The 24,181-nt window shown below is 46.2% G+C and overlaps 1 protein-coding gene across 2 annotated transcripts; it reads left to right on the top strand.

Moving 5' to 3' along the window:
* The first annotated feature begins 110 nt into the window (after positions 1 to 110).
* Positions 111 to 23,487, top strand: DDI2 (DDI proteasomal shuttling factor 2). 2 transcript variants are annotated; one of them, XM_075773429.1, is made up of 10 exons: positions 111 to 314; positions 4,753 to 4,882; positions 5,971 to 6,201; positions 8,558 to 8,684; positions 10,777 to 10,904; positions 11,428 to 11,556; positions 12,004 to 12,107; positions 12,523 to 12,712; positions 16,959 to 17,021; positions 17,118 to 17,250. In XM_075773429.1, exons 1-9 carry the CDS (start codon positions 177 to 179, stop codon positions 16,973 to 16,975), a joined length of 1,194 nt encoding a protein of 397 aa, XP_075629544.1. In that variant the 5' UTR covers positions 111 to 176; the 3' UTR covers positions 16,976 to 17,021; positions 17,118 to 17,250. The 2 variants fall into 2 exon arrangements, with proteins under 2 accessions (XP_075629544.1, XP_075629543.1); XM_075773428.1 differs by lacking the exons at positions 111 to 314; positions 4,753 to 4,882; positions 5,971 to 6,201; ... (2 more) ...; positions 11,428 to 11,556; positions 12,004 to 12,107 and having other exon boundaries at positions 12,634 to 12,712; positions 17,118 to 23,487.
* The last annotated feature ends 694 nt before the right edge of the window (positions 23,488 to 24,181 follow it).

Below are 24,181 nucleotides of genomic sequence, written 5' to 3'. Positions count from 1 at the left end.
GGTGGGGGGAGGTGCCCTCCCGCCAGGCGCACACTGATTGGTCGAGCGCCCCTGATTGACGGTCGGCCCCTGACCCGGCGGGGCGGGCGCTTTGCGACGGCGGCGCTTGACGACGACGGCGGCGGCGACGTTACTTGGCGGCGGCGGGGGCCGGTGGCGGAGGCGGCGGGTCGGCCATGCTGCTCACCGTGTTCTGCCTGCGCCGCGACCGCAGCGAGCTCACCTTCTCCCTCCAGGTGGACGCCGACTTCGAACTCCAAAACTTCCGGGCTCTCTGCGAACTGGAGTCCGGTATCCCGGCGGCCGAGAGCCAGGTCAGGCCCAGCCCGCCGACGGGCCCCCCCCCCCTTAGGACCGGGGAAAGGCCCGCTCGTTACCCCCACACCCCCGGGGTCCCCCTGGGCTGGGAACGGCTGTGTCCCCTCCCGCAGGGCCTGTGTCCCCTCTTCAGCCCCCGGGGCCTCCGCCCCGCCGGATCTCGGAGTTGGGGGGGGGGGAGGGTGTCCGTCCCCGCGCCGACCTTTCGGTTTTGAGGAGAAACGCGTCCTTCTTCCCCTCAAAATCCTCATATTTCCCCTCAGGAGAGGACTCCGGGTCCCCGATGATTCCCTGTCTTATGGGGTCCCTCCGGGAAAGGTTCGGTCTCCTCCCGCGGTGGAACTGAACAAGAGAAGAAAATGGGGGGGTTTTATTGAGTTTTCAGAGGAATTTGGCGTTTTAATGAGGAAAGATTTGGAGCGAGGAATGGGAGTTGGAGAGTGGGGAAGCTGGCAGCCTGCTGTCACTTCAAACCCAAGGGAATGAGGCTGAAACGTTCGGGAAAGGGTTTATTTATCATATCAAATTCCCGCCCACATCTGGGCTGGAAAAAGCAAATTGAGGCTTTTCCCCCCCTTTTTTTCTTACAGGTGCAGGGACTGAGCGGTACATCCGCGTGGTTTCCCCCAGTAAAGATTCCCCCCTCCGGCCCGAATTTGGGGCTCGCTTGTCGTGAGCGTGCCAAAACACACAGCAGGCTGTGGCGTGGGGGCGGCTCTCGTCCGTCTGTCTGTCCGTCTGGGCTTTACTCACAGTTTTGAGTTCGATCCTGCTTTTGGTTTTGGGGTTTTTTTATGATTTTTACCCGTTTATCAGCGGGGCAACACGTTGCTGGGCAGGGCGATGTCGGGTCCTTTTCTCGGGGCGCTGGCCACGCCTGGCAGAGTTTGTGGAGTTTTGTGGCAATCACTTTTGCTTCCCGAGCCTCTTCCGCGTCTAAATTAATAAAGTATTTTTCCACTCAAGCAAATATTAGTCAGCGACGGAAAAACAGCTGAACCGGCAGGCCTTGAGGTAGACGCGTTCCCTCCCCGAGCGGGTTCCCAACGCTTCACCCACGGCGTTTTGCATTTGTTCTGCCTTTTATTTTGGAAGGAGAGGTTGGTTTTGAGGAGAGGTTGGTTTTTCTACCCAAAGCAGGGGTAGAAAATGAAGGTTAGATGAATTTTCCTTTAGGGGAAAAACTCTTTGTTTTTTGGTAAAAGCAAGACACCGCCTTATCTAAAGGTTTCCATCTGGTACGCTCCAGCAAACCCCCCGTGTCTGTGTCACAGCCACCAGCAAAGCACTCAAATTCTACCTCTCCCTGTGGGACTCTGCGAGCATGCGGTGACTTTGATATCTCCGGGCGCGTGGAGCGTAAACTCCTCGTCGTCAGCTTTGTCCCCCTCGCGTCAGGGTAACCCAGCAGCTCTGGGTCTGGTTTAGGATAACGAGGGATCGCAGATTTTCCTGTTTAGATTTTGCCAGGAGATTTTGCTCGTGGAGTTTTGCGATTTTATCGGCCACAGGTAACTGGGATCAGTGCTGTGCTTTTTGTAACCACCTCTGCTTCCCTTCTGCTCAGCCATCTGCCATTTATGCATCATCTTCCTTCCTTTATTTTAATGTTTTCTAGTCACGTATTTATTGTTCCTTTCTCTACTGTTTCTGCCAATGTTTGTGAAGTGTTTTGAGGACCTTCAATAGGGAGAAAGTTATAAAAATACAAGTTATCAGTGAAGCAGCTTTTTGCATAGAAGGATTTTGCATGCCCAAACCATCTTCCACAAACAGGCAGTATTACGTTTACCAAACTTGGTGGTTTACTGCCGTTTTTCCATAACTGAGGCGTCCGCCGCGTTAAAGGCATCACGTTGGCTCAAAAGAGAGGTTGAATTTAATAGTAAGGTTTGTGCAGGGTGGAGCGAACCACTGCTGCGTGTGGAGGAGGGTTAATCCCGGTCTTATTCTCTGTTGTTTTGTGAAATTAATTTGGGGTGCTGCATTTTGGGGTGGAGGCAAACGGGGGGCTGCGAGGTTTCCAAGGGACAGCTGTGGTTGCAAGGCAGGGAGGGCGGCATGAGATAACGGGGATGGCTGTGGTGATAAGAGGAGCTGGGCGAGGAGAGAGGAAATAATTCGCCTTGCTGCGGTTTCCTCCACGCATGGAGGCGGTGGCTTTTCTGGAGAGGGGACAGGGAGAAGAATCATGTTCTTCTGGCAGCGCTGTTATTTCCTTTGTTTTGCTTGCTTTACTCACCGTGCATCTCCTCTCCTTGGCTGTGCGTGGCCTCTTGATTGGGGTTCCTTGCTCCGTACGGAGGTTCTACCCCACGGCACCATGCAGGATCCAACCGTCATGCAGTATTGGTGCCTGCAGCCCTGCCCAGGTCACCTCCGGAAAAATCCGTGTCCGGTACCTGGCCAGTGTACAAAAACATGCTACAGACCAGATACTGATTTAATTTTGCTGCAGTTTTTTATTTTGTTTTAACAACAGAGCAGAATGGGTCAAAAGCTTATTAAGCCGTGCTGCTAATGGATGTAGAGTGAGTGCCGGGTGCTTAATTCATTGTGTGAGGTGTTAAGGCCGAACGCTCATAAATCCAATCCCAGCAAGATGACAGAGGTAAAACCTCACTTAAACCGATTAATTTGTCTCTTCCAGCGTGTCTGCGCAGGGAAGCTGCCATTTAAGATTTGCGCGTGCAGTTGGGATTTATTACAAGCTCGCCTTCTCTGCGGGCAGCAGCGTTACTGCGTTGGGCCGGGCAGGACGCGTCCGGTAACGTGAGAGGACACAGTGGGACTCTTCCCATCACAAGCTAACCTTTATTATGCCGGTAACATCTTAAAAAACTTCGGAGTAGAAACTGCACGCCTTCATATAGGGTGCAAACGGACCTGTGTTTGCTTAGGAAGGGACCCAGTCTGGTGCAATACTGCTGAGGCATTTAATTGTGTCGTTAATGAGAAGGTAGGAAGCTCACACTTGTTTCTAATCACGTGTTTCTCTAATTCTGATGGCTGTTGTATGCGGTTCTTAGTATTTTGGGGTTTTTTGTCTTGTCTTTGGCACCACCTCTGATGATGGATCTCCGCTTAGAGAGCATTAGTGGGATTCTGTGTGATATTTCTGAGTTGCTGGAGTAAAGCAGTGAAAGTCTGTAGTGTCTTCCAGACCTTAAGACATGTAGTAGATGTGTTTTTTTGGATCTGCTACTTGCGATAGCATCGGGTAGAGCCGTAACCCATCCAGACGAGGACTGCGAAAGCTTCTCCCACGCGGCTTTGCTAGTCCTGACCTGCAGCAAACCTGTTGTTGCTGAACCGGCCTTTTCCAGACCCAGAGAGACGCGGGTCTTGCTAAACGAGGTGGTAAATGTGAAATTCGATCGTATGCCAGATGAGTTTAGGCTGAGTTCTCCAGCGCTTCTTGCTTTGCATTCCTGCCAGGGGTAGGAGGCTGTTGAACCCATCTGCCTGGTCTCGTTGCACTCCGATGAAGGCACAGAAACCTTAAAGTTTAGCAGATATTGTTTCTGGGAACTTTCCTTCCCCTAAAGCACTTCTTTATTTGTTTTATTAATTTTTTTTGCTTCCTTGTAATTTAGGACATCTGTAGATACTACAGATCTAATGTTAACAGAAACGTTCCCATGGTGATTATTCATTTTTATCTCAATGCGTTTTTACGTTTAATTGTGCAGACCCCTTGTTAAGTCAGATTATTGTAATAGAAAATGATGTGACTTTGTGTTTTATAGTCAAAAGAAGTTAATTCCCCAACATGGACTGACTACAGTCTCGGGAGTGGTGTCTTTGGGTGCTGAACCTTCAAGTCTGGATAGAGTTACGTCACTGAAGTAAACTGGAAATCACTGAGCTAATCATTGAAGTCCCTGTAAAACTGGTTATTCTGGGGATCCATGTTGTGGGAAAAGGCAGAGATCATGGATATTGGACTGGATCATCCATGGATCAATCCTGATCGACGCTGCCCGCATGTATGCGGTCGGCCCTTGGTCAATAGGTGCTGACTCAGAAGAAGAGAACGCTGTAGAAGATGGGCTGTGACTTGTGTAATCGTAGAGATTGGTTTTGGGAAATGTGTAGCAAACAGCCCTGGTGCAAGGCTTGCTTTCCTGTAAAACCCTTGGCCTCTAACTGAGAGAGACCAGCCCTTCTCTGAGACATTGGGTTTCCGTAAGACCAGCTCTGTGTCATTGTCCAACCACTTGTTGAGGTGTTTGTGTGCCTGAGGTAGAGGTGCTTTGGCAGGGCCTGCCCGTGCCTGTGGTGAGAACGGCATACCTTCCCTTCCGAAGCTTGAGATGGGTCAAGAGGATTTACTGGAATGCTTTCCTAACATAATAAAAATTTCAAAAAACCCCAAGATGTTGTCCGCTTTGTCACATGCACTGTTTTTCATTGTGCTCTCTCCATGAACAGATCGTCTATGCAGAGCAGCCTCTGACTGACAACAACAGATCTTTGGCCTCCTATGGCTTGAAAGATGGGGACGTGGTGATTTTGCGACAGAAAGAGACCATAGAGCCACGGCCCTCCATCCGTTTCCCAGGTGAGAAAGGATTTGTGCTAACTTTTGCCCCGAGCATCCCAAGATCTCGGTGTTTATCAAACACCAACCCCATCTCCTGTCAGTCTCCTTCAGTACCGCGCTAGGCAAAACATTTTGGAAGGAGAGTGGCTGGGGAAGAGGCAAGGGGCTTTTAAAATTTGCTAAAGGGCTTGTTATTTAAGGGGATTTTGTATTCTAAGGAAGCATATACCATTTTACTGTTGTTTTGGGGAAATGTGGAGAAAGCGAGGAAGGCAACCGGTTCAGAACAGCAGTTTTTGTAAAGGTGTGTGAATTTTCATACGACCGCCAGTTCCCTTTCTGCTCGGTGTAATGGTGCAATAAAATGCGGCCTGCGTGACTCGGAGGCATTAACAGGCTGTTGTGACGTGCGCTCTGAATCCCTGCTGTGACAAATACCCAGAGAAACAGCATCTTGACAAACCCAGTTCCACAATTGTGCGTACATGTGAAAGACTCCTCGGATGACGTCTCAGTGGAGCCCTGCTCCTCTGTCCTGCCTTCTAGCAAATCCCCTTCATAAAATATCGCTGGAAAAGAAGGTGCTGCTGGCTGAGAAGGGTGTGGGAGCGTGGCTTGAGGTCTTCATCCTCCTGCCTCAGCTGGAGGATGGGTACCTGCAATGCAGGTCTGCAGAGATGTTACTTTTTTCTTTTTTTCCCCCCCCGCGTTTTTTTTTTTTTTTTTTTTTTTTTTTTTTTAATCTGAGAGATTCAGAAGTGCATTAGAGACACTGGGTTTAGCCTTGCGATCCCTCTGTGTGGTATTCATTTTTGTGAAGCTGGAAATAACTAGTCTGCGATTCAGTAAGTGCATTTCAGGGGATAAAAAATGGGCCAGATAAAAGGCTAGACCAGTTACATAAATAGGTGCTAGCATTCCTAACCCAGTAACCTGAGTACATGGCCATGCTTCCAACACAAATTGCTATTCACAGAATCCAGTCTAATACTGTAGCATTAAGAGCGGCTTATCCTTCCCGTGGTTTTTTTATTCCACTGCATTTTTCAAGCAGACTTGTAAATGTGAAGCGCCGACGCATCTGACCTCTTTTTTTCCCCGTGAAGGTCTGCCGAGGATAGACTTCAGCAGCATCGCGGTTCCTGGGACATCCACTCAGCAGCATCAGCCACCAGCACAACGTCTTCGCCCGTCGCCTCCCGATGCACCTTCGTTCCCTCAGGGTTTGGACAATCCGGCGCTGCTACGGGAGATGTTGCTTGCGAATCCTCACGAGCTGTCCCTGCTGAAGGAGCGCAATCCGCCCTTGGCGGAGGCGTTGCTCAGTGGAGACCGTGGTAAGTTGGGTTTTTAATCTGCGGGAGGTGGTTTTAAATCTGTTTGAGCTCAGTTCTAATCAAAGACAACCACGGGGTTTTAACTAGCTAGGATGTTTGCTGGCAACTCACTGATGATGCTGATAAAAGGTGCTGGTTGGGAGCGCTTGAGGCAGAATTCCTCTCCTTCTAACAAAACCATTTCTGGCAAGTTGGGCATATTTCTCGCGCTTGGTGGCTTTAGTATCCTCTATCCCCTATTTTGAAATATCAGGTGGACAGATAAGTCGAGTTTCTGTGAAGATGAGTGGCTCAGCTCCCGATTTTTCTGCCAGGACTCCCTGAATGCATGTTTTTCAATAACGGTGGTGTGTTTGCAGCATCCCAGAGCCAGTACGCCATGAAGCCAACTCTGTCCATAATGGTTGGCTGCTACGGAAGTGGACATCAGAGAGGGAGAGGAAAAGGAACAAGCACATAGTGTCTTTAGGGAGCTTTTCCAATAGGAATAGTCATAAACGTTTAAATCTTTGTTCATCTTGAAAGTGTTCATGTATTTTGAGCACAGTTGATGCCTAGCACTGCGTCCTTCCCTTCCTCTGCAGGCGAGCGGCTGCTGTTGGTTCCTCATTCCTCACATGCTGAAAGCTTTGAACCCTAGTGTCCTTTCAGTATGAAAACAGAGTGGTGTTTTGGGTAGCGAAAGACGTGCTTCTAAACCTCTGCAAGACGTTTAGTTTAGGAAATAAATCCTGTTGAATTTGGGAAAATGAGTGAAGAGGAGGAGCTTCTAGCAGGAGGCTTTTTTCCCCACTTTCAAGGTTACATCCTAGTGATTTCTCTTGATCAAAGGAAGCTAGAAAGGAACTTGCATGGACATTGTTGCCCAATTTAACTTTTTAATTCTGACTTTAGCTCATATCCAGAGTTAAAACCACATCCTTTGCACTTCCAAGCTTTTTCACACCTCTTGCAGGCACCGCATCCATAGTGCAGGTTTTTTCCCGTCACTTTGAGAGAGAAGATGTGCTGCTGTTGGCAGAAGAAATGAGAGGTTAAGCCCAGGACACCCAGAGCTGGCTTATCTGCTGATCTGTCTTATCTTGTTGTGCGCATTAAACCTCGCTTGGGGTGTGCATTTTTAGTCCCAAGTGGCTGCAGCAGGCTCTCAGGAGGAAGCAGGGTTTGATCTGGTTATACTCTCATCGTTCTGTACTGCTCCTGTTGGTATTTGGGCACAGATCCAGTGCAGCTCTGGCTCCAGTGCCCGAATATACACATAGATATGTGCCATGTGACGGTGCTGGATGCACCGCAAGCACTTTAGAAGGCACCTGCTATACAGAAACCTAGTTTAAAAAAAAACAAACAAGCAAGAAAACATACCCAGTGCCTTCCTGAATGTGTAACAGCCTTTGAGCCAGAGAGCTTCTTCGTGGGGAACTGCATTCCTGGAAGTAAATCCCCAACCTTCTGTGTTTACAGAATTTAATTTATTGCCAAGTCCTTTTGGGAATGTACATGATCAGATCCAAGCAGTAAAAATCAGCCAGAGGCCATCCAAAAAGTGGGGATCTAAAATCTGTGTTCTTAAAATGTATGGCTAGACTTTGTAAAGCAGGTGTCTGGATTTCAGTGGTAGGCCTTCAGCTGTAGGGAGTATAATGGCTCTGTCTTTGCCTATGTTGCTTGTGTTTGAAGTCAGTTTTGTTGTTAGCCTTTATATGTCTTCAGTTTTGCGTTTTCTCTTTGCTGGATGTACAGGCTGTTATTTTACTGGGGATTGCTGAGCGTAAAACGTGATGGACTTTGCAGGCTGTCCTTGCCGAGAGCTTAGGAAATCACACTTCTCTCTCTGTCTGAAGCTTTTCAAAACACACGTGTGCTCAAGCCTCTCGCTTGAATTGTGCAAGTTCTGTAGTCCTGATTTCTGCTTTGGGTCTCATTTATCTGCTGGTTTTGCAGCTGTGTTTTTTTAGAGTATGGTGTAGGCAATTCTTGCTGCAGTGGACAAATGATTTCCTGTTCTAATAGCAGCTCTTTGTTTTAAATATTGTCGTCTTCATGGTTTTTTCATTTTTCTTCCATATAAAAATGTATGCACAAGGAAATTGAGTGCGATTGTGCTGAGTATGGGTAGCAGGCACAAGGAGAAGGAGCTCTGTCCAGTTGCTTTTCATCTCGGCAGGTACCCAAGTTTGCCACTGATGCCTTGAGGTCCATCCATGCTGCCTTGGGATGAAGCCTTTTGTGCCTGTGCTGCTGAGTCTACCCCTGAGTGCATGCTGGCATAAAAAGAAGAGTTTACTGTGCCAGAACTTGATTTGTAAGAGTAATTTCCAGTAAAAAGCATTTCTGTATCTCCTTGTTACTGCAGAGAAGTTCACCAGGGTATTGCTGGAGCAACAGCAGGACCGAGCCCGGCGGGAGCAAGAGAGGATCCGACTCTATTCAGCTGACCCTTTTGATCTTGAGGCACAGGCCAAGATAGAAGAAGATATAAGGTAGCAAACCAAAGTCGCTTGCAGTCTTTGGAGCTCTTCTACTGCTTTTTTCTACAGGATGCTTCCATCCATGATGCTTTTTCCTTGGAGGATGCAAGGAGTGTGTTTAGATCCTGTCTTAAGATGCTTGCAGGGCAATGAGCCACCTTTGCTCGTGGGAAGGTTGGGAATTGGGGATGTGTAGGCACACCCCATCCTTTAGATGTGTCCAGTTGAGCACCGTTGGACAGTGCCGCTGTCCGTCTGTGGTGTCCCAGAGCTGTCTAAGCTGGTCTGCTCTGGAACAAGAGCACTTGTGGAAAGCAATCAACCAAGATCCTCTCCAGAGGTGGCACTTGGGTGTCTCAGGCACGTTTTAAACTGGAGAGCTGGGCCTGTGTTAGTCTCTAAGCTGAGCTCTGCACAACTACGTGGTGTCCTTTCTCCCAGCTGCCTTTGAGATTTGGTTTCATGTACTGCTAATTGTTTTGTGGCTCTGACTGATTCCAGACTCTGAACATCTCTGCTGTCAGATGTTCTGTAGAAATAGGGTCTGCTCATCAGTGCTCGCTCTCTCTTGCTGTCTTCCAAATGTAATTGCATTGGGCTGAGGCTTGATTTCTTAAATTGGGTGATAAATCCTTGAGTCAGAACATGACTGATGTTTTTGTCCCCAGTAAAGAAATGTCTTTGTGATACAGGCTCATGGTTGGTCATAACCAAAATTCATTTGTGATAAGAGTTATTCTGGCATTATGACTGACAAGATGTTGGTGCTGGATAAATGCTTAGCTTAGCAATGCAGAAAATTCTACATTTGTGGATAGGAAACATTGCTCAGAGGCATAGGAGCGCTTTCTGTCTTCACTAGACAGGGGGACAATAAAGGTGACATGCCCAATGCTGTGCAGCTGTTAGGGAACAGTTTGGGCATCTAGCAGTCCCCGGATTTCACACCCCGCTTCATTTCTCTGAACTCCTTGCTTAATTATATGCGCTCTGCCCAAGATTGATTGGAAGCTATTGCAAGCATCGTATTTTTTTGAGACACGTCTCTGCCCTTCAAGTGTATCTTAGGGGAGAGTGTCGAGCACAGAGAAAACAGAGTAATGGATTTGACAAGAAAACAAACTGAAATACCACTGTATATACAATTTAAGTTTAAATAATAGAAGACAGGGCAGTGTGTGGCTTTTTGTTTCTCAAGTATACGAAGCGGGACAGACAGTAGGGTGCTTTAGCTCCCAAGCGAGCCAGGTCTCGGATGCTGTTAGCTGTTTTCCTCCCCCACCAAGAAACCACGTCTGCCCACCTTGGTGTGGGAAGGCTACCACAGTACAGAAGGTGGGTAACAGAGGAGCTCAGGGTTTTTCCCCTTCCCCTACTGAGCAGGAAAAATGAAGTGGCATCAAAATTGGAAGCCCTTTTCCCATTTTTTGTACATAAACCTATTTTGGATACAGTCACTACGGATACCCGTCACTTCCAAGATTACTGTAGGGGCCGTGATGTGCTTCTTGATGAGCGTTTCTTCTGTAGGCTTGAATTTGCACCAAGGGCATGTGTTCACAGTGGTATTCTCGCTGCGGTTTTGCTTGCCTCCCTCCCTTCCTTCGCCTGGAAAAGAAAAGATACCGGGGAAGCGTTGGAGGATTTTAATGTTCAGCTCCTGTGTGGGATTCCAGTGTTGTAGCTACTGGCAACATCTTCATCGTGTGCCCCCAGCCCTTTATTTTAGAGTGACTAATAAATACGCAGGTTTCTCGCTCACAAGTTCTTCAGGTTAACTCTGTGGTGACAGCTTTCTGTTGCAAACAGAAGGTTGTCCGGTGCTGTAGTGTAAGTTAGGCAAGGTGTTGGAAGGAACAGTCTTTGTGGCTGCTGGGGAGTGACTTGGTGTCTCTGGATTAAGCCAAGATCGTTACTAGCAATACCCCTGCTAAGAAGCCTATGTTTAGCTAACGGAGCAGTCTTTGTTGTGGTTTAAACATGCTGTTTCTAAGGTGAGCTGCAGCGGGTGGGATTACCAGGTTTGTTTGTAAGTCGGAGGGATGCTTATAAGATTCGGCTGATGGAAGGTCTGATTTTTCTCTCTCTTCTCTGTTAAATTCAGGCAACAAAACATTGAAGAAAATATGACGATAGCAATGGAAGAGGCCCCCGAGAGTTTTGGCCAGGTGGTGATGCTGTATATTAACTGCAAAGTCAACGGACATCCAGTGAAAGCCTTCGTTGACTCAGGTGAATTGCCCCCATTTTCCTCTCTTTGCACTCTCCCACACTGAGGGAAGACAGTAAATGCTCCAGAAGTTTTGCCCAAAAATTCCATAACAAGATTTTGAAGCACCCAATTAAAACCAAATTGTTGAGAGAAGGAGCGCGCACAAGTGCTTGAACACCCCCAGATCAAGGCTCCTGGGAAAATTTCCGGGGTCTGGTGGCTGCAGTGCCAGAAAAGTCACTGCCACATGTGCGTCTTATTTCATTTTACAGATGGGGGGCATTTTGCATGCCTTTAATGCTGTGCTTCCCATCCGCAGCCTTAAAGGGAAAGTACTTGGGGTTATTCCAGCTCGACAGTAATACCCACTTGGCTGTCAGTGCTGATCTGTGCGTATACAGTCAATTCAAGGCAGTGGGATTCACAGGAAGCCTTTATGCCCTGATGCAGCATTGTTTCCCAGCAAGATCTTAAGCCCTTCCAGGAGAGAATTTTAATTTCTGATGAGCTGTTAGGATTTAACACAAATTCTGTTGCTGGTAGGTGCCCAGATGACCATCATGAGCCAAGCTTGTGCTGAAAGGTGCAACATAATGAGGCTGGTAGATCGGCGGTGGGCTGGCATTGCTAAAGGTGTAGGGACGCAGAAAATAATTGGCAGAGTGCACTTAGGTAAGTACTGACGTTCTTCTTGGGGCAGCTTTAGCAGCAGTTTGACTGCATTTCCCACAATCTTGGCACCGAGGTGTATGTGGTTTAATGTTGAAAGCTCCCACAGAATAAAATAAAAGTGCATATGTAATATGTTCGTTTGTCTCGGGCACAGTAGTCTGGCTTCTGTCTCATTTAAAGTTTTTTAATGGAATTATCTTAACACTTTTAGGCGAGGGAGTCCTTGGCTCAGAGGATGTGTTTGCATGCAAAAAATGGGGCTAACGTGCAATAGTCCCTGGGGCTTGCACAAGGCTAGATTTTCTGTGACCAAGTCAGTACGTCAGAGCTCTGGTTTCAGATTTACCCAGCAGGTTTGTGCAGACTTTCCCAGGAGATCGAAGAGCAGAAAGCAGATGTGTTGCGCCATAACATTGCGAGTGGTAACTTCTCTCCCTTGCATTTCAGCTCAGGTCCAGATTGAAGGGGATTTCCTGGCGTGCTCCTTCTCAATCCTTGAAGAGCAGCCCATGGACATGCTTCTAGGACTGGATATGCTGAAGAGGCATCAGGTATCTTTTGAAACAGTTACTGGCTCTTCCAAGTTAAGTGCTAAGTGCAACAGAAATGCCATGCCTGTGAACTTACTTGGATTTTTCTGGTGACAGTTGATGGTGGATTATCTTCCAGCCGGTTACGAAAGAAGTACATACGCTGCATGCATCACGGACAGCTCTAGGGTGTCTGGTTGCTCCCTAAAGGTTTTTTGCTCTCATCAAAGATGCTCAGAGCTTTCCAGCTGAATGATTTATTACAAATCAAGTCATTTGGAGCCCTTTGCTTTTAACTGATGCTCTTGGTCCGCTTTGCTTAGCTGCTATGAGCTATTGCCATTGGAAATGAATTGTTTAACCTTGTTTCTCCTTTTTTTTCTGGGAATTGGCTGGCTCTTACACAGGCCACTGATGTCTCTATGCTCTTTCACAGTGTTCGATTGATCTCAAGAAGAATGTACTAGTGATCGGCACAACTGGCTCGCAGACCACTTTCCTCCCAGAGGGCGAGCTCCCAGAGTGCGCCCGGCTGGCTTACGGGGCCGGTCGGGAAGACGTGCGGCCGGAGGAGATTGCAGACCAGGAACTAGCAGAAGCAATACAGAAGTCCGTAGAGGAAGCAGGTACCAGGAAGAGCCCAGTTGAAATATTAATCTGCATAGTTTTCTTGCTGTGTATCAGGATGTCTGTCAGCATTCTCTTCTCAGCTCCTAGGAGATACAGCATCAGTGAGGAAATGTTGGAGAGAAAGGGGCTTCTATTCTTGCTCATCGCCTCTAACTGCACTTCTCTTCCTTTCTGTACGGCAAAATCTGTCTGCATGAAGGCATTTCGGGGGTGCTTGCTGTTTAATTTGCGCTCTCCTTGCAACTTCCTACCTGCTCTGGTTTCTTGGACTTCGAAGGTGTGGAGATAAACGGTTGTCTTTGGGTCAAGTTGTAGTGCATAGTCAGGGACACAGTTTGGTTGTGTGGTATTTTAGCAGCCTCGTGTAAGCATGGCTTTGTGGAAGCTTCCGCAAATCCTGTTCTTAATAGCTGCAGCATATAAAAATAGAGGAGCTAAGTATAAATCTCTGGACAAAAATTCATGACAGTTTTTAGAAATAGTCCTATTTCAGCATTTTTATTTCTTAGAATGGTGCTTGTGCCTTTGGAAGGTGAATTGCTTCTCTTACTGAAGATTACTGTTGCTCCAGATTTCAAAAGCAGCAGCTAAATTCACATCCTAATGTATATCATCCGCCTTAAATATGATTTGCAAAGAGAATTTTCACCCTCCCCGTAGTTTTGTTCCCTGCGCCTCTGGTAGCCATGAGCTGCGCAAATGCAGACTGACTGGGCTATGGAAGGTTTCGGTAGCTGCAAAGTTTAGTTAAGTGGAGATGCCAAAATAGGTGAAAGCTAAGCCATGAGCCAAACTGTCTGAAACTCGGCTCTTCTGTTTAACTTCTCCCTTAACTTCAGCATATGCTTTTGACTAAAGGAAAGCTTCATTATTTTTTTTCCCCACTATTACAGTCAAGCTATGAATTCCTTTTCCAAAACTTTTAAAGATAACATTTTATGTGCAAGTGTTTTGTAGAGACTTTTGACTTTTACTGCTAATTTTTCCTCTGAAAACACGCAGTAAGATTCTGCTTCCCACACACATGCAAAACTCTCTGTCGGGTCCTCTTTAAGCCACTAAAGTTGATTTCTTCAACATTTTGACTGCTAATTTTTTAAGACTCTAGCATGCCCGTATTTAAAATTGAAGTGTGATAACCAGATTTAAATATATATATATATATATATATAAAACCAGTTGTAAGGCACTGAAATTTTTCTTTAACACTTCCCAATTGCTGCTTGATAGTCCAAAGAGTGAGCAGTGACTTTCTTGCAAATAATGAAGTTGTTTTCATCTCTTTGACCAATTTTCTTCCATTCTAAGTTTTTCAGGGATGTATAAACCTTTTAAAGCCAAGTTTGAATGCTTGTTACCTTTAAGTTGAAGCAAGTAGAGAGAAACACGCACATAGATTTGACCTTGCCCCTGTCAGGTTTTGACCTAGCTAAAGGTCGGACTTGGTAGCTTGGGCTCATGTCTCTTCACATACGCTGGCAGAGAAAACGTGCAGATGTAAATATTCGTTCTTTTCCTGTCAAAACTTGGAGGCTGATGACGCTTGGGTTGTTTTTTTGCAATATCTTTCCATTTTGGATGACACTTCGCAGACATCGTAGTTGGTTGGACTTAGTTCTCTGCTGAAAGGGTCGAATAAAAAAACAAACCTCGGCCCAAAATATATGAGTCTTTACAATAAAGGCATTTTAGTCCAGAGCTTTAAAATGAAAAGCACCTAAAATGACTTAAATCAAAGCTGCTTATATGCCAATACAGTTCTAAAGACCACGTGGCTTTGTTCAGACTGATCAGCAGTCTGCTGTTCTCCATTGACGCTGAGCCCTAGAGGAGCGTAAAAGATTTATGAGAATAGGAAATCCATTTTGTGCATTCACTTGATGCTTGTAGAACACCCGTGCACAAAACTAAGGTAGGCCTTGTTTAGATTTGCCTGTGCGTAAGCCTTAGACGTATTACAAGCCTCTGGCTCGCAGGCTGTATCCTAAGATGTCAGAATATTAACGTATACCCTCTTCCTCTCTTACGACACTATTTGTAGCTGCTAGGTGGTACCAGGAAAACCAAGTGAAAGAACAGGAAACTAGAGAGGGAGAGAACATAGTGCAGGACCAAGGAAGCTTCCTGCAAGGCCTGCGTTCTTTCAGAACAGCTTGAATTTTTGCTGCCTTCTGGCAGATGGTACAACAGAAATCGCTGTGTACATCTGTAGGCTATTAAAGTTCTTCTTTTGAATGTACCTGGATTATTCTGGAGCTTTGCTTAATCCCCTGAAGCCCACTTTAGCGAGCCTCATGGTTTCTGTCAGCTGGCTTGCTGGTTTTTCAACACCTACGGAAAAGTGGCTGAGGTGTTAGTGGAGTCCTGGTGTGTTTTACCGTGATCTACATCCTCCGCTTCATTTACGGCTGCTTGCTTGCTCTTTTCTGCCAATAAGCAGTTGTTTTCCCCACCACCACTGGGAAACTCGGTGATAGCGGAGGATTTAGCAACAAAACTACAGATGCTTTAGGAAGAAGCGTGTTCAGGTAGTTTACCCCATATACAGCTTTTCATCCAGACAGTCTCGATATAAGAAAGGTGCTGCCACCGCATACGCAACTCAGGTTTTTCCTAAAATAGAGAGGAATTTATCCCTGATGGTGCACTTTGTGGAGAAGAGTTTGTTCCCGGTGTTAGCGGGATCTATATCCTTGATGGGGCTGGGATTTGGCTCCTGGAGATACCCTGGGAGGAAGGTGACAGTGGGTCTCAGGAGGATGAATTGGCAGGGTACCAGCTACTTCTGCTGTCTAAATGACTGCAAATCCCTGGCGTGTTTGATCAGACCCTTATTACCGATCCACTGAGTCAAAAGACAGTTCTGCTTCTTCTCTCAAGGACTGGTTTGGGAGCAGAGAGCGTGAACGTCATCTTACTGCGTAGAAACAGAACAAGAAGCCTCTGGTTTTCATCTGTATCCTGTGTCACAAGCCTCTCTGCACCCTTCTGAAAGATGAGCAGCCTGAAAATCTGCAGGATAATTCTGGCTTCTTAATACTCTGGCGTCACCAAGTTGTTGCAGCTGCATTAAGACCAGATGTGCAGCCGACAGAAGGAATTGCTCTGTGCAGGGGCTGCTGTATTTTATACCAAAGCGTATCGATCAGACGTGTGGTATTGCAGCATGGAGTGCTCCGTTTTTATTTGACAGAGAATAAAAGAAACAAGTAGCTGAGGTGAAAAAGGCAGATGACTTCTATGTAGTGGAACTTAAAGAAATCTTGGCTGCACATGTGAGCGTGGTTAGCTGCCCCCAGTACACCTGCGTATCTGTAAAAAGAGATAGACTTAAGGTGAAATGGGGGTATATATTTAAGACCGCTGAGTTTGGAGGCCTCTGGGAAGGGAAAGGGAATGAATCTGGATCGCTGTTTGGGTATCTGACACTGGACAGAGTAGGGCTTTAATGGAAGAACACACGCTCGTACAGCAAAGGTCACGTTAGTGATTTAATGAGAGCGTGAGAGCTGATACATTAGCAAGATTAGACTGTTAGCAAGATAAGTTCACTTATTTAATCTGTCCTGATAACAAGACCCAGTGTTTGGTACCGCTGATAGAGATCTGCAATTCATCTGTTCTCTGTGTGGAGAAGGAAGCAGTGAGCCGGGTTTGATGTCTGGCTGTCTCTTCCTTCGCTTTGCTTTTCCCAGCCTCGGGCAGCAGTTCCTTTTGGGACTTTCTGCCTTCCACCCTTGGATCTTTACCACTTCCCTTTTGCAGCAAGCTGATGTTTGCTCACCTTCTCCTCCCCATGATGCCACTAGCCATCGCAAGGCGATAGCTGCTGGGAGCACAGTCCAGGACTTGTGATGCCCTCTTAATTCTCATTTCCCTGAAACATGGCTCCTGAATGTCTTCAGCTGTACGGAGAACAAATCAGTACAGTGCTAGACACGTGCCTTGTGCTGAGTATATTTTATCAAGCGTGTAGTATCACCCACGGATCACTCTGCAGTGACATAGTACAGAACAGCCTTTAAATTGTTCTCCAGCGGTGTTATTTTTGACTTGACGTAACGAATTTCCCAGACAGAACTCCTCCTGGAAGGCAATGAACGTGAGGAGCTCCTGCTGCTTGCATGCTGTCTTGATGGACAGCCGGGAGGGGAGCTGCGAGGTTGCAGGACGATAACCGTGCATGGGGTGTGCTCTGAATGCTAACACAAGTTTGCTGTGTTTGTTTCCTAATCCAAACAGAACGTCAGAAGCCTTGATGCATGTAGTGTGTGTTTACTGCAGCTGGAGTGGGCCACAGACCAGGTATTTATAGCCATTGGTTTGTAAGTTTTTCGCTACTACAGTGAAAACCAGTGGTTCTCATGTCCTAACTACTTCTTTCTTTCTGTTTTCTTTTAGAGAATAGTGACAAAGAAACTACCTCACTGGAAATGCCCTCGTTACCAGCTTCTGATGGGTTTGAAAATCCAGTCCAATCTTCGGGACTAAATTCCAAGATCTGTAATCCCACAAATAAATTACTTGATCGTTCTGTCTCTGCCCCTGCTTCAATTTGCTCATCCGAATCTAGCCTCGCAGAGCCCATTGATCCTAGAGCCGTCAAGTCTTTTGAGTCTTCAACTGAATGCCGGATAACCCCAGAAAAAGAACATCCTCTCTTACTACAGCATCTTTCCAATATCGCTTCCTTGGCAAATAACGACCCTTCTCCCCAGACAGGGGAGGTAACCTGTTGCGATCCAGCTTGCCTTTCACAGAAGACACTCAGAGAAACATTTATTGCTGACAGTCTAAAGGAATGTAATGCTGAAGAACAAGACCATGGTCAGGAACATCCTTTGGAAGTGACAAAAGAAAATAGTTTGGCTGACACTGCTGCTAAGCATGGGCAAAATAAAGATGTCTGTCTGTCTTCAGAACAGGAGCAAAAGCATGAGCTTCCCGTAGACACCCATCAGACGTGCAAAGAACCAGAGAAGGAACATCTGGAGAAGCAAACTGAGACAACTGACCCAGAACCTCCTTACCATGTTGGTGGGGTTGAGAAACCTGTTGTGGAAGAAGCCAGCCAGCTGGAAAATCCTCCTACAGAAACGAGAGGAGATGGACTGGAGAAAGCAGGTCTTTCCAGTGCAAAAGGGAGTATCCGAATGTCAGCCTCCTGTAGCCGTATGCATGTGGAAGCCTTCATGGAAATAGATGTAGTTGAGCAGTCTGTAGCTGAAGCGCACAGCTCGATGAGCGAGCAGAAGCGACAGGTTGAGAACAGAAGCGTGTCTGACCTGAACTCGGACGCCGTCTCTATGGAGGTGGAGTCGCTGAAGTCTGTATCCTCCTTGAGTGATCAGCTTTCCACTGGCAATGTCCCCCACTCTAAAAGCACTAGTGAAATTCCTGTAAAGTACAACGAGTTGTCTGATTTGGCAGCTGAAGACAGCTCTTCCCCTTCCAGCATCCATCAGCCAGACACGGATCCAGGAAGACCTTCAGATGAGCCATGTTTCTCTCTAGCATCAGCCTTGAAAGAGCTGCACAAGCTCTTGGTTATCAGTCGGAAAGGAGAATGTAAAAGCCTTGCCTCTGAAGAAGTCTCTCAGCTGGAAATGGTTCACAGAGAGCCAGCAGCACAGCAGCAGGGGCTTTCTGACGATGAGCAGAAAGGCTCAGATCCAGCCAGCCAGGAACAGAGTTGTTCCTTCTATGAGATGAGGTCTGAAGGTGGAAAAGCAGAGGGGAAACAGCCTTGTGATTCTGGCATGGAAAACATCAGTGTTGGGTCTGTCGGACACGTGCAGTCAGCTCTCACAGAAGGTGTTTTAGAGATTCAGAAGTTTTCAGGTAAGAGCAATTTGGTTGTGGTGAATTCTGCAGCGACATCTGACCAGCAACAGAGCTCTGAGCAGGTGGAGGTTTTGGCAGAAGGTTATCAGAGTCCAACTAGTCCGACTTTGGAGCAAAATGCATCTGTTTCCACTAAACCTGCTTTGGATGAAGGTGAACCTCGAGATATTCGGAGCATGCTCGCTGGAGCACCTGGGAGAAGCAGCGGTTCTGCTCCTGAAGGTCCGTGGCCGTTGGGTGGGTGTGAGGAACCACTGCTGATCCCACCGGCTGGCTATACTGGACTTACCTCAGGTGCTTCTCCACCACATGCTTTTCCTGCGGCCGATGTTGATCGGATCCTTGGCGCTGGTTTTACCACACGGGAAGCTCTTGAGGCTTTGGAACGAGCAGATGGAAACGCAGATCTTGCTCTTCTCATTTTGCTAGCCAAGAGTATCGTCGTTCCTACGTAACTATGGAAGAGGTAGCTGACTGGGGTGTCTCTTCTTTCAAAGGACGTATCTAAATTATACACCATAATGTACAAGCAGAATGTTGAGCCAGATTTTTTAATTATTTGCAGCCAAAGTAACTTGTCTCTTCTGTTTCACTCATTAGGTTTGGCCTTTTAAAAGAAAGAAAACGTCCTAGCATTGTGTGGACAGGATAGCTTTTAATTATGCATATTGGATAAAAATTAATGGTTTTATTTAAATGTACAATTTTAGAATAAGCTCCAATGTTACGAATAAAAAGCAGAAGCCATTAAGATCGCCGCCCTGTCCAGCGCAAAGCAGATTGTGAAGTGAATTGACCGTGCATACGTGTGCACAGGACAGGAGGTGCACGCCGAGATCGGTATGGTGCAGACGCAAAACGGCGCTTGTCCAAACGGACTTTGTGGATTTGTTTTAGCTCTCCTGCGCTTTGTAACCCAATATCCATCTGTGACGCTGATGAAACTATTATGGCAGCTACTAAAGGTATGTAGATGCCCACAGACGTGTAACATTTTACAAGAGGAGTGAGGGGTGGAGGGGGTTTTCGGAAGTGTGCGCTTTTTGTGTGTGCACGGGGAAGGCTGATGCCTATTTTTGCCAAACCCTTTTATGCTCTTGGGCCAGTGCGTTCAAGTTTACAACATGGGGATAGAAGAAGGGAAAGGGATAGAATTTGGTGCTACCAAACTTAAGAGACGTTTTAACTTATTTGAAGATGTGCTGGTATTAATTGTAGGGGGGTGGGGAGGGAGGGGGAAAAAGGAGTATTTCACTTTTCTTTTTCTAGCCTTGCCCACATCATGTGTCCCCCATACAAAAGAACAAGCTCAACCACTTTAAGGCAAAACCTTAACGGTGAAATTGTTGAACAAACCAACCGTGTGTTATGGTTCTTAATCCCCCTCTGCCCCTGGAAGAATGAACTGTTTCACTGGATGCATCCTCTATGCACCGAGTGGGGATGTGATCAGAAGAATGAAGAAATCTGCTTTGCACTAGTTTATCTCGATGTTTTGGGGATGATCAGCCTCTCAGCTGTGGAAATGCAAACTGCAGAAAGCCTGTAGCGGCTGGTGGGGTACTAATTTAATACTTCTTAAAGAGCGAGGGCTCCCCAATAGGGTTTATGAAACAAATGCACTGACGTGGCTTCTGCATTATAACCATCGTGGCCTTCTGGGAAGTCCCTGGTGAGTAGCCCGCATGATGAGGACTCACCGACGCTGTGCTCTAGGAAGCCCTTTCCAGATGCTTTTTTTTGGCGGGGGGATGAATTACTTTGTGATGCTCTGCAGAGCCCCAAAACGCTGTTGGGGCTGGGGAAGAGGAAGGAAAGCGTGGCTGAAACGTGATACCAAATTTAAAGTAGGAACTTTTACTTGGTCCCACTTGCAAATCTCCAAAGTGGCTTTGTGTCAAGTGTTCATCTTGAGCTTTCTGCTTTGAGCTAAACCTGAAGTGATGGGTCAGCACTGGCTGGAAACATGTTTTTGTTCATGGCTTTCATTTGTTACCATTGTCTCAGGCCTGTGTTCCTGGTGTTGTGTTTTCCCTGTTGCTTAGCAGATTTGCCTCCGTGCATGCTAGGCTTTTTTTCATGCAGGGTGACATTTAAAAAGAACACAAATTGGGTTTCATCTGTGAACTTGCAGGAGTTTCTGAAGTCAATGAGTGGTGGTTGTCAGATTTTTCTTAGACACTTGGGCAGCCAGGAGATCCTTCAGAAGAACTAAGAGCTTTAAGGCATTCCTCTATCCGTCAAATGGAGCTTCTGCATGAGCTGTGACCGTACCAGCTAGGCCTGGGGCTCCCGGACACATTTAGCTTGCACCCCACTGCTTGTGATGCCAGCAGCAGGCGTTGCTCCATGCATATGTAGGAAGCAGTGCTTGGCTGTTTGGGGAGCCCTTGGCAGAGCAGCATCGAGTAATTCACTTGAGGCTCTGTTCAAAATTAGTTACTGAGGCAAGACTACAGCTTTATGATCTTTACTGTGTGGGTGGTTGTAATTACCCCTGCTGAAGTTTTTTTAAATATTCTCCTTACAATGAGCACCTCAAATCAGCAGAAGCCCCATCTGTAAAAGGTAGTGCTCAGGCTGGTACAGGAGTACAGTGTCATCAGATCTCTCTCTAGAAGCCTTAGGAAATAAGATAGGTTAGACCCATTCCCATCTGCATCTGGTTTGCTATCAAAAGCAGCAACAAGAGTGAAGCTCCCAGCTCTCAGATCCTCCATCTAAACAGCTGAATCTGCTCCCGATTCACACCACGGGTCTTGGTGAGGTGGTCCTGGGAGCAAGCCCCTGTCCGGTACGCAGATACCAGCCCTCTTGGATGCGCGAGAGCTGAATTTGTGCCCTTAGCCAGCAGGTTCATCTACTGCCAGCTACTTGAAGCACCAGATGTTAGCCATTCAATGTTATACCCTTTCTGTATTTACACTTTATGTTTTTAGAAGCAATTGCTAATAGCTAGACGAAGTACCGCTGCTTTGCACCAAACTGGTTAAAGGCTCTAGTTTTATGGCCACGTTTACTTAGACTGCATATACAGAATTTACGCTAGAAAAGCTTTAGAGCATCAGCCAACTTGCTTCAATGCTCAGTTTTATTCTTTGTCAAATATAATTTTTGAAATCTGCCCTTCTGCCAAAGCTGTACTGAAGCATTTATCAATAGTGCTAGAATTTCCTGGGTAACTTTCTCTGAACTGCTAGAAACAAAGCCTGACCCCCCCCCAACTGATAAATACTTTTAAAACTAAGTTGGTCCAAGCCTGGTGATTTAAATCTCTTAATTTCAGAGCCTTGCCTTGAGTGAATGGCTACGTGCTGCTAAATTAGAGAATGATGTTTTTAGGAGCAAGATTTATGTTGGAGAAAATCTGGGCAGTCATGAGTATTTAAGGTTAAAATGTAATAGAACACACATTTAGTGAACGCTGTCTAAAAGTTGTCTTGTTTTAATGTGCATGTGTGTCCTCTCCGCTGTATGCACACGTCCTTTAGCAATCCCTTAACTGGTCTCTGTGCTTACCTGGCCCACAAAGTGGGAATACTTCTATTTAGGCAGGGATGGCAGACTGCCACAGCTTGTTGGCTAGAGCAGGGGATAAAGTTAATGCCAAAAGCTGTTCAGGTTTCCAAGGAGCCATGTACTCCGGCCTAAAATAAGGCTTTTCACTCTCTTCTCTTCCCCCTCCTCGTTCGTCAGTGCTCTAGTGTACTAATGTCACATCAGCTTAGCAAAATAATTTCAGTATGAAAAATCCATCTATAGAGACTAAAGCAACACTCAGAAGCTGCTTCATAAAGATGCCAGCGCCTGTGGGGACCCTTGTGGGTCTGTAGAGCTCGTTTCCAGGTGTTTCCTGAAGCCACTGTGGTCACGTACCTTGCTGTTGGTTTCTGAGATGTATTCTTTTCCTCAAAGACGGTGAATGAATTTATCTGGCCTCTTGCTGTTTCTGTACGTGAGGCTCTAGGTGAGTTTAGAGGTGATGTTTAGTGAAATACCGACATCTGAAAGTTTCTGGGCACAGATAATTCTGACAAGAGGAGGAAATATTTCCTGGTGATGGAAACGTTTACCTGCTGCTGAACAAAGCTGAGCGATGCTGCGTTATCGTGACAATCTCTGCCTTGTTGCTACGTATGTTCAACTTTCTACGTAGACACTTGGTCTCCAGGACTGTTAACCTTGTACCTCCTAGATATGTTTCCTTCTTTCTGTCTTTGCCTCTCCCTCTTGCTGTCTCCTTTCCTCAAAAGTAGCAATATTTAAGTGTACTTGCTGAATGCTTAACTTCCAGATAAGTTTTCTTTAACACACTATGCCATTTACAAATAAAAGGAGGAACAGATCCTAGAGGTTTCTTCACCAGACTTGGACTTCTTGCCAAACGGCTCCCCAGAACTCTTAACATGAATTCAAAGAGGAGAAATCAAGAGGTATTTTTGCCTGCCTCTCTCAGAAGTCAGCTTGGGAAATGGGGTCGGTTTCGTGTCCATCATTCCCTTCTGAAGCGTTCAAGAGATTTCTTCCTGCACTGTGTAGACGAGGCTTAGTCTGTGATCCAAATGCCTAGCGGTTTGGGTTACTCTTTGACTGATGCTTTTTAGCTTAAGAGTTTTACAAACTCACTTGAGGAACTTGAGGGAATCAATACTCAGGAATCCTAAAGCTGGTTGCGTTTGTGTCATTTACTCTTCTGGGCTGAACATACTGCGGTTGTCCTCGCAGGTGGCTGAAGGGAGGGAGTGGTGGTGGTGTCATCAGAGAATGAGATGTGGTTCTGCCCAAAGTAATACACACTTGATTCTTTATTTTTGATTTTTGGGTGTTGTTTTTTTTTAATATTGGGGGACTGTTTATCAACAAAATTGATGTGTTTAAAAAAAAAAATTTGATATTTAAAAAAAAATGAATAAACACTTTATCATAATGTTGCTTGATTGGTCTGTCTGTGTTTCTGAGGTCTGCACTCAAATCCTTCTCTGGCTTTTTTTTCCAAAGCAAATAGAATTTCCTTAACGAAAATGTTACCATTTTGAACATAAACGAGTGGAAATCTGTGCTTAAAATTATTCCAGTTGGCAGGGCCTGAGAACAGGCATGAGAAATTCATGTATTCCCCTTCTACGGAGATGGGCTGTTGAATCCTTCAGGCATTTATATCCCTGGAAAGCTCATCACAGTTTTAGTTATTTCTAACTTTTTTTTAAGTCCCATTCTCTTAGTGTTGTGTAATAAAACAGATTTTGGAAAGAGGGAGCAGAGGATCTTCCTCCTCTGAAACATAACCCTAAGCGGCAGCACGTGTCTCATGGAGCAGTGATTTCTTTTTTGTATCTTGAAAAATATGCACTTTTTCTTGAGACAAACACTGAGGTTTTGACCATTTTAAATCTCAGCTATCCAGAGAGCAGTCAGTGTTAGTACCAGATGAGCAGAGCCACCCAAAAACGTGAAGGGTTATGAATCAGTCACTCTGACGAAGGACTTCTTGGGCAGTGGTTTCCTCTTCACGTGTTCAAGCTCTACATGTGATGCTGCTGTCACTATTACAGCTGAGTTATGTCATTAAGGCAGGAGTTAATTAGGAGGGCAAAACTACATTTCAAATTCCAGTCTTGGGG

The sequence above is a fragment of the Balearica regulorum genome, chromosome 21 (assembly GCF_011004875.1).
Source record: "Balearica regulorum gibbericeps isolate bBalReg1 chromosome 21, bBalReg1.pri, whole genome shotgun sequence".
Lineage (NCBI taxonomy): Eukaryota > Metazoa > Chordata > Aves > Gruiformes > Gruidae > Balearica > Balearica regulorum.
This window is presented reverse-complemented; position numbering and strand designations above follow the sequence as displayed.

Coding starts and splice junctions, on each gene's coding strand:
- DDI2 (XM_075773428.1), top strand. CDS start 17,150: ATGCCCTCGTTACCAGCTTCTGATGGGTTTGAAAATCCAGTCCAATCT.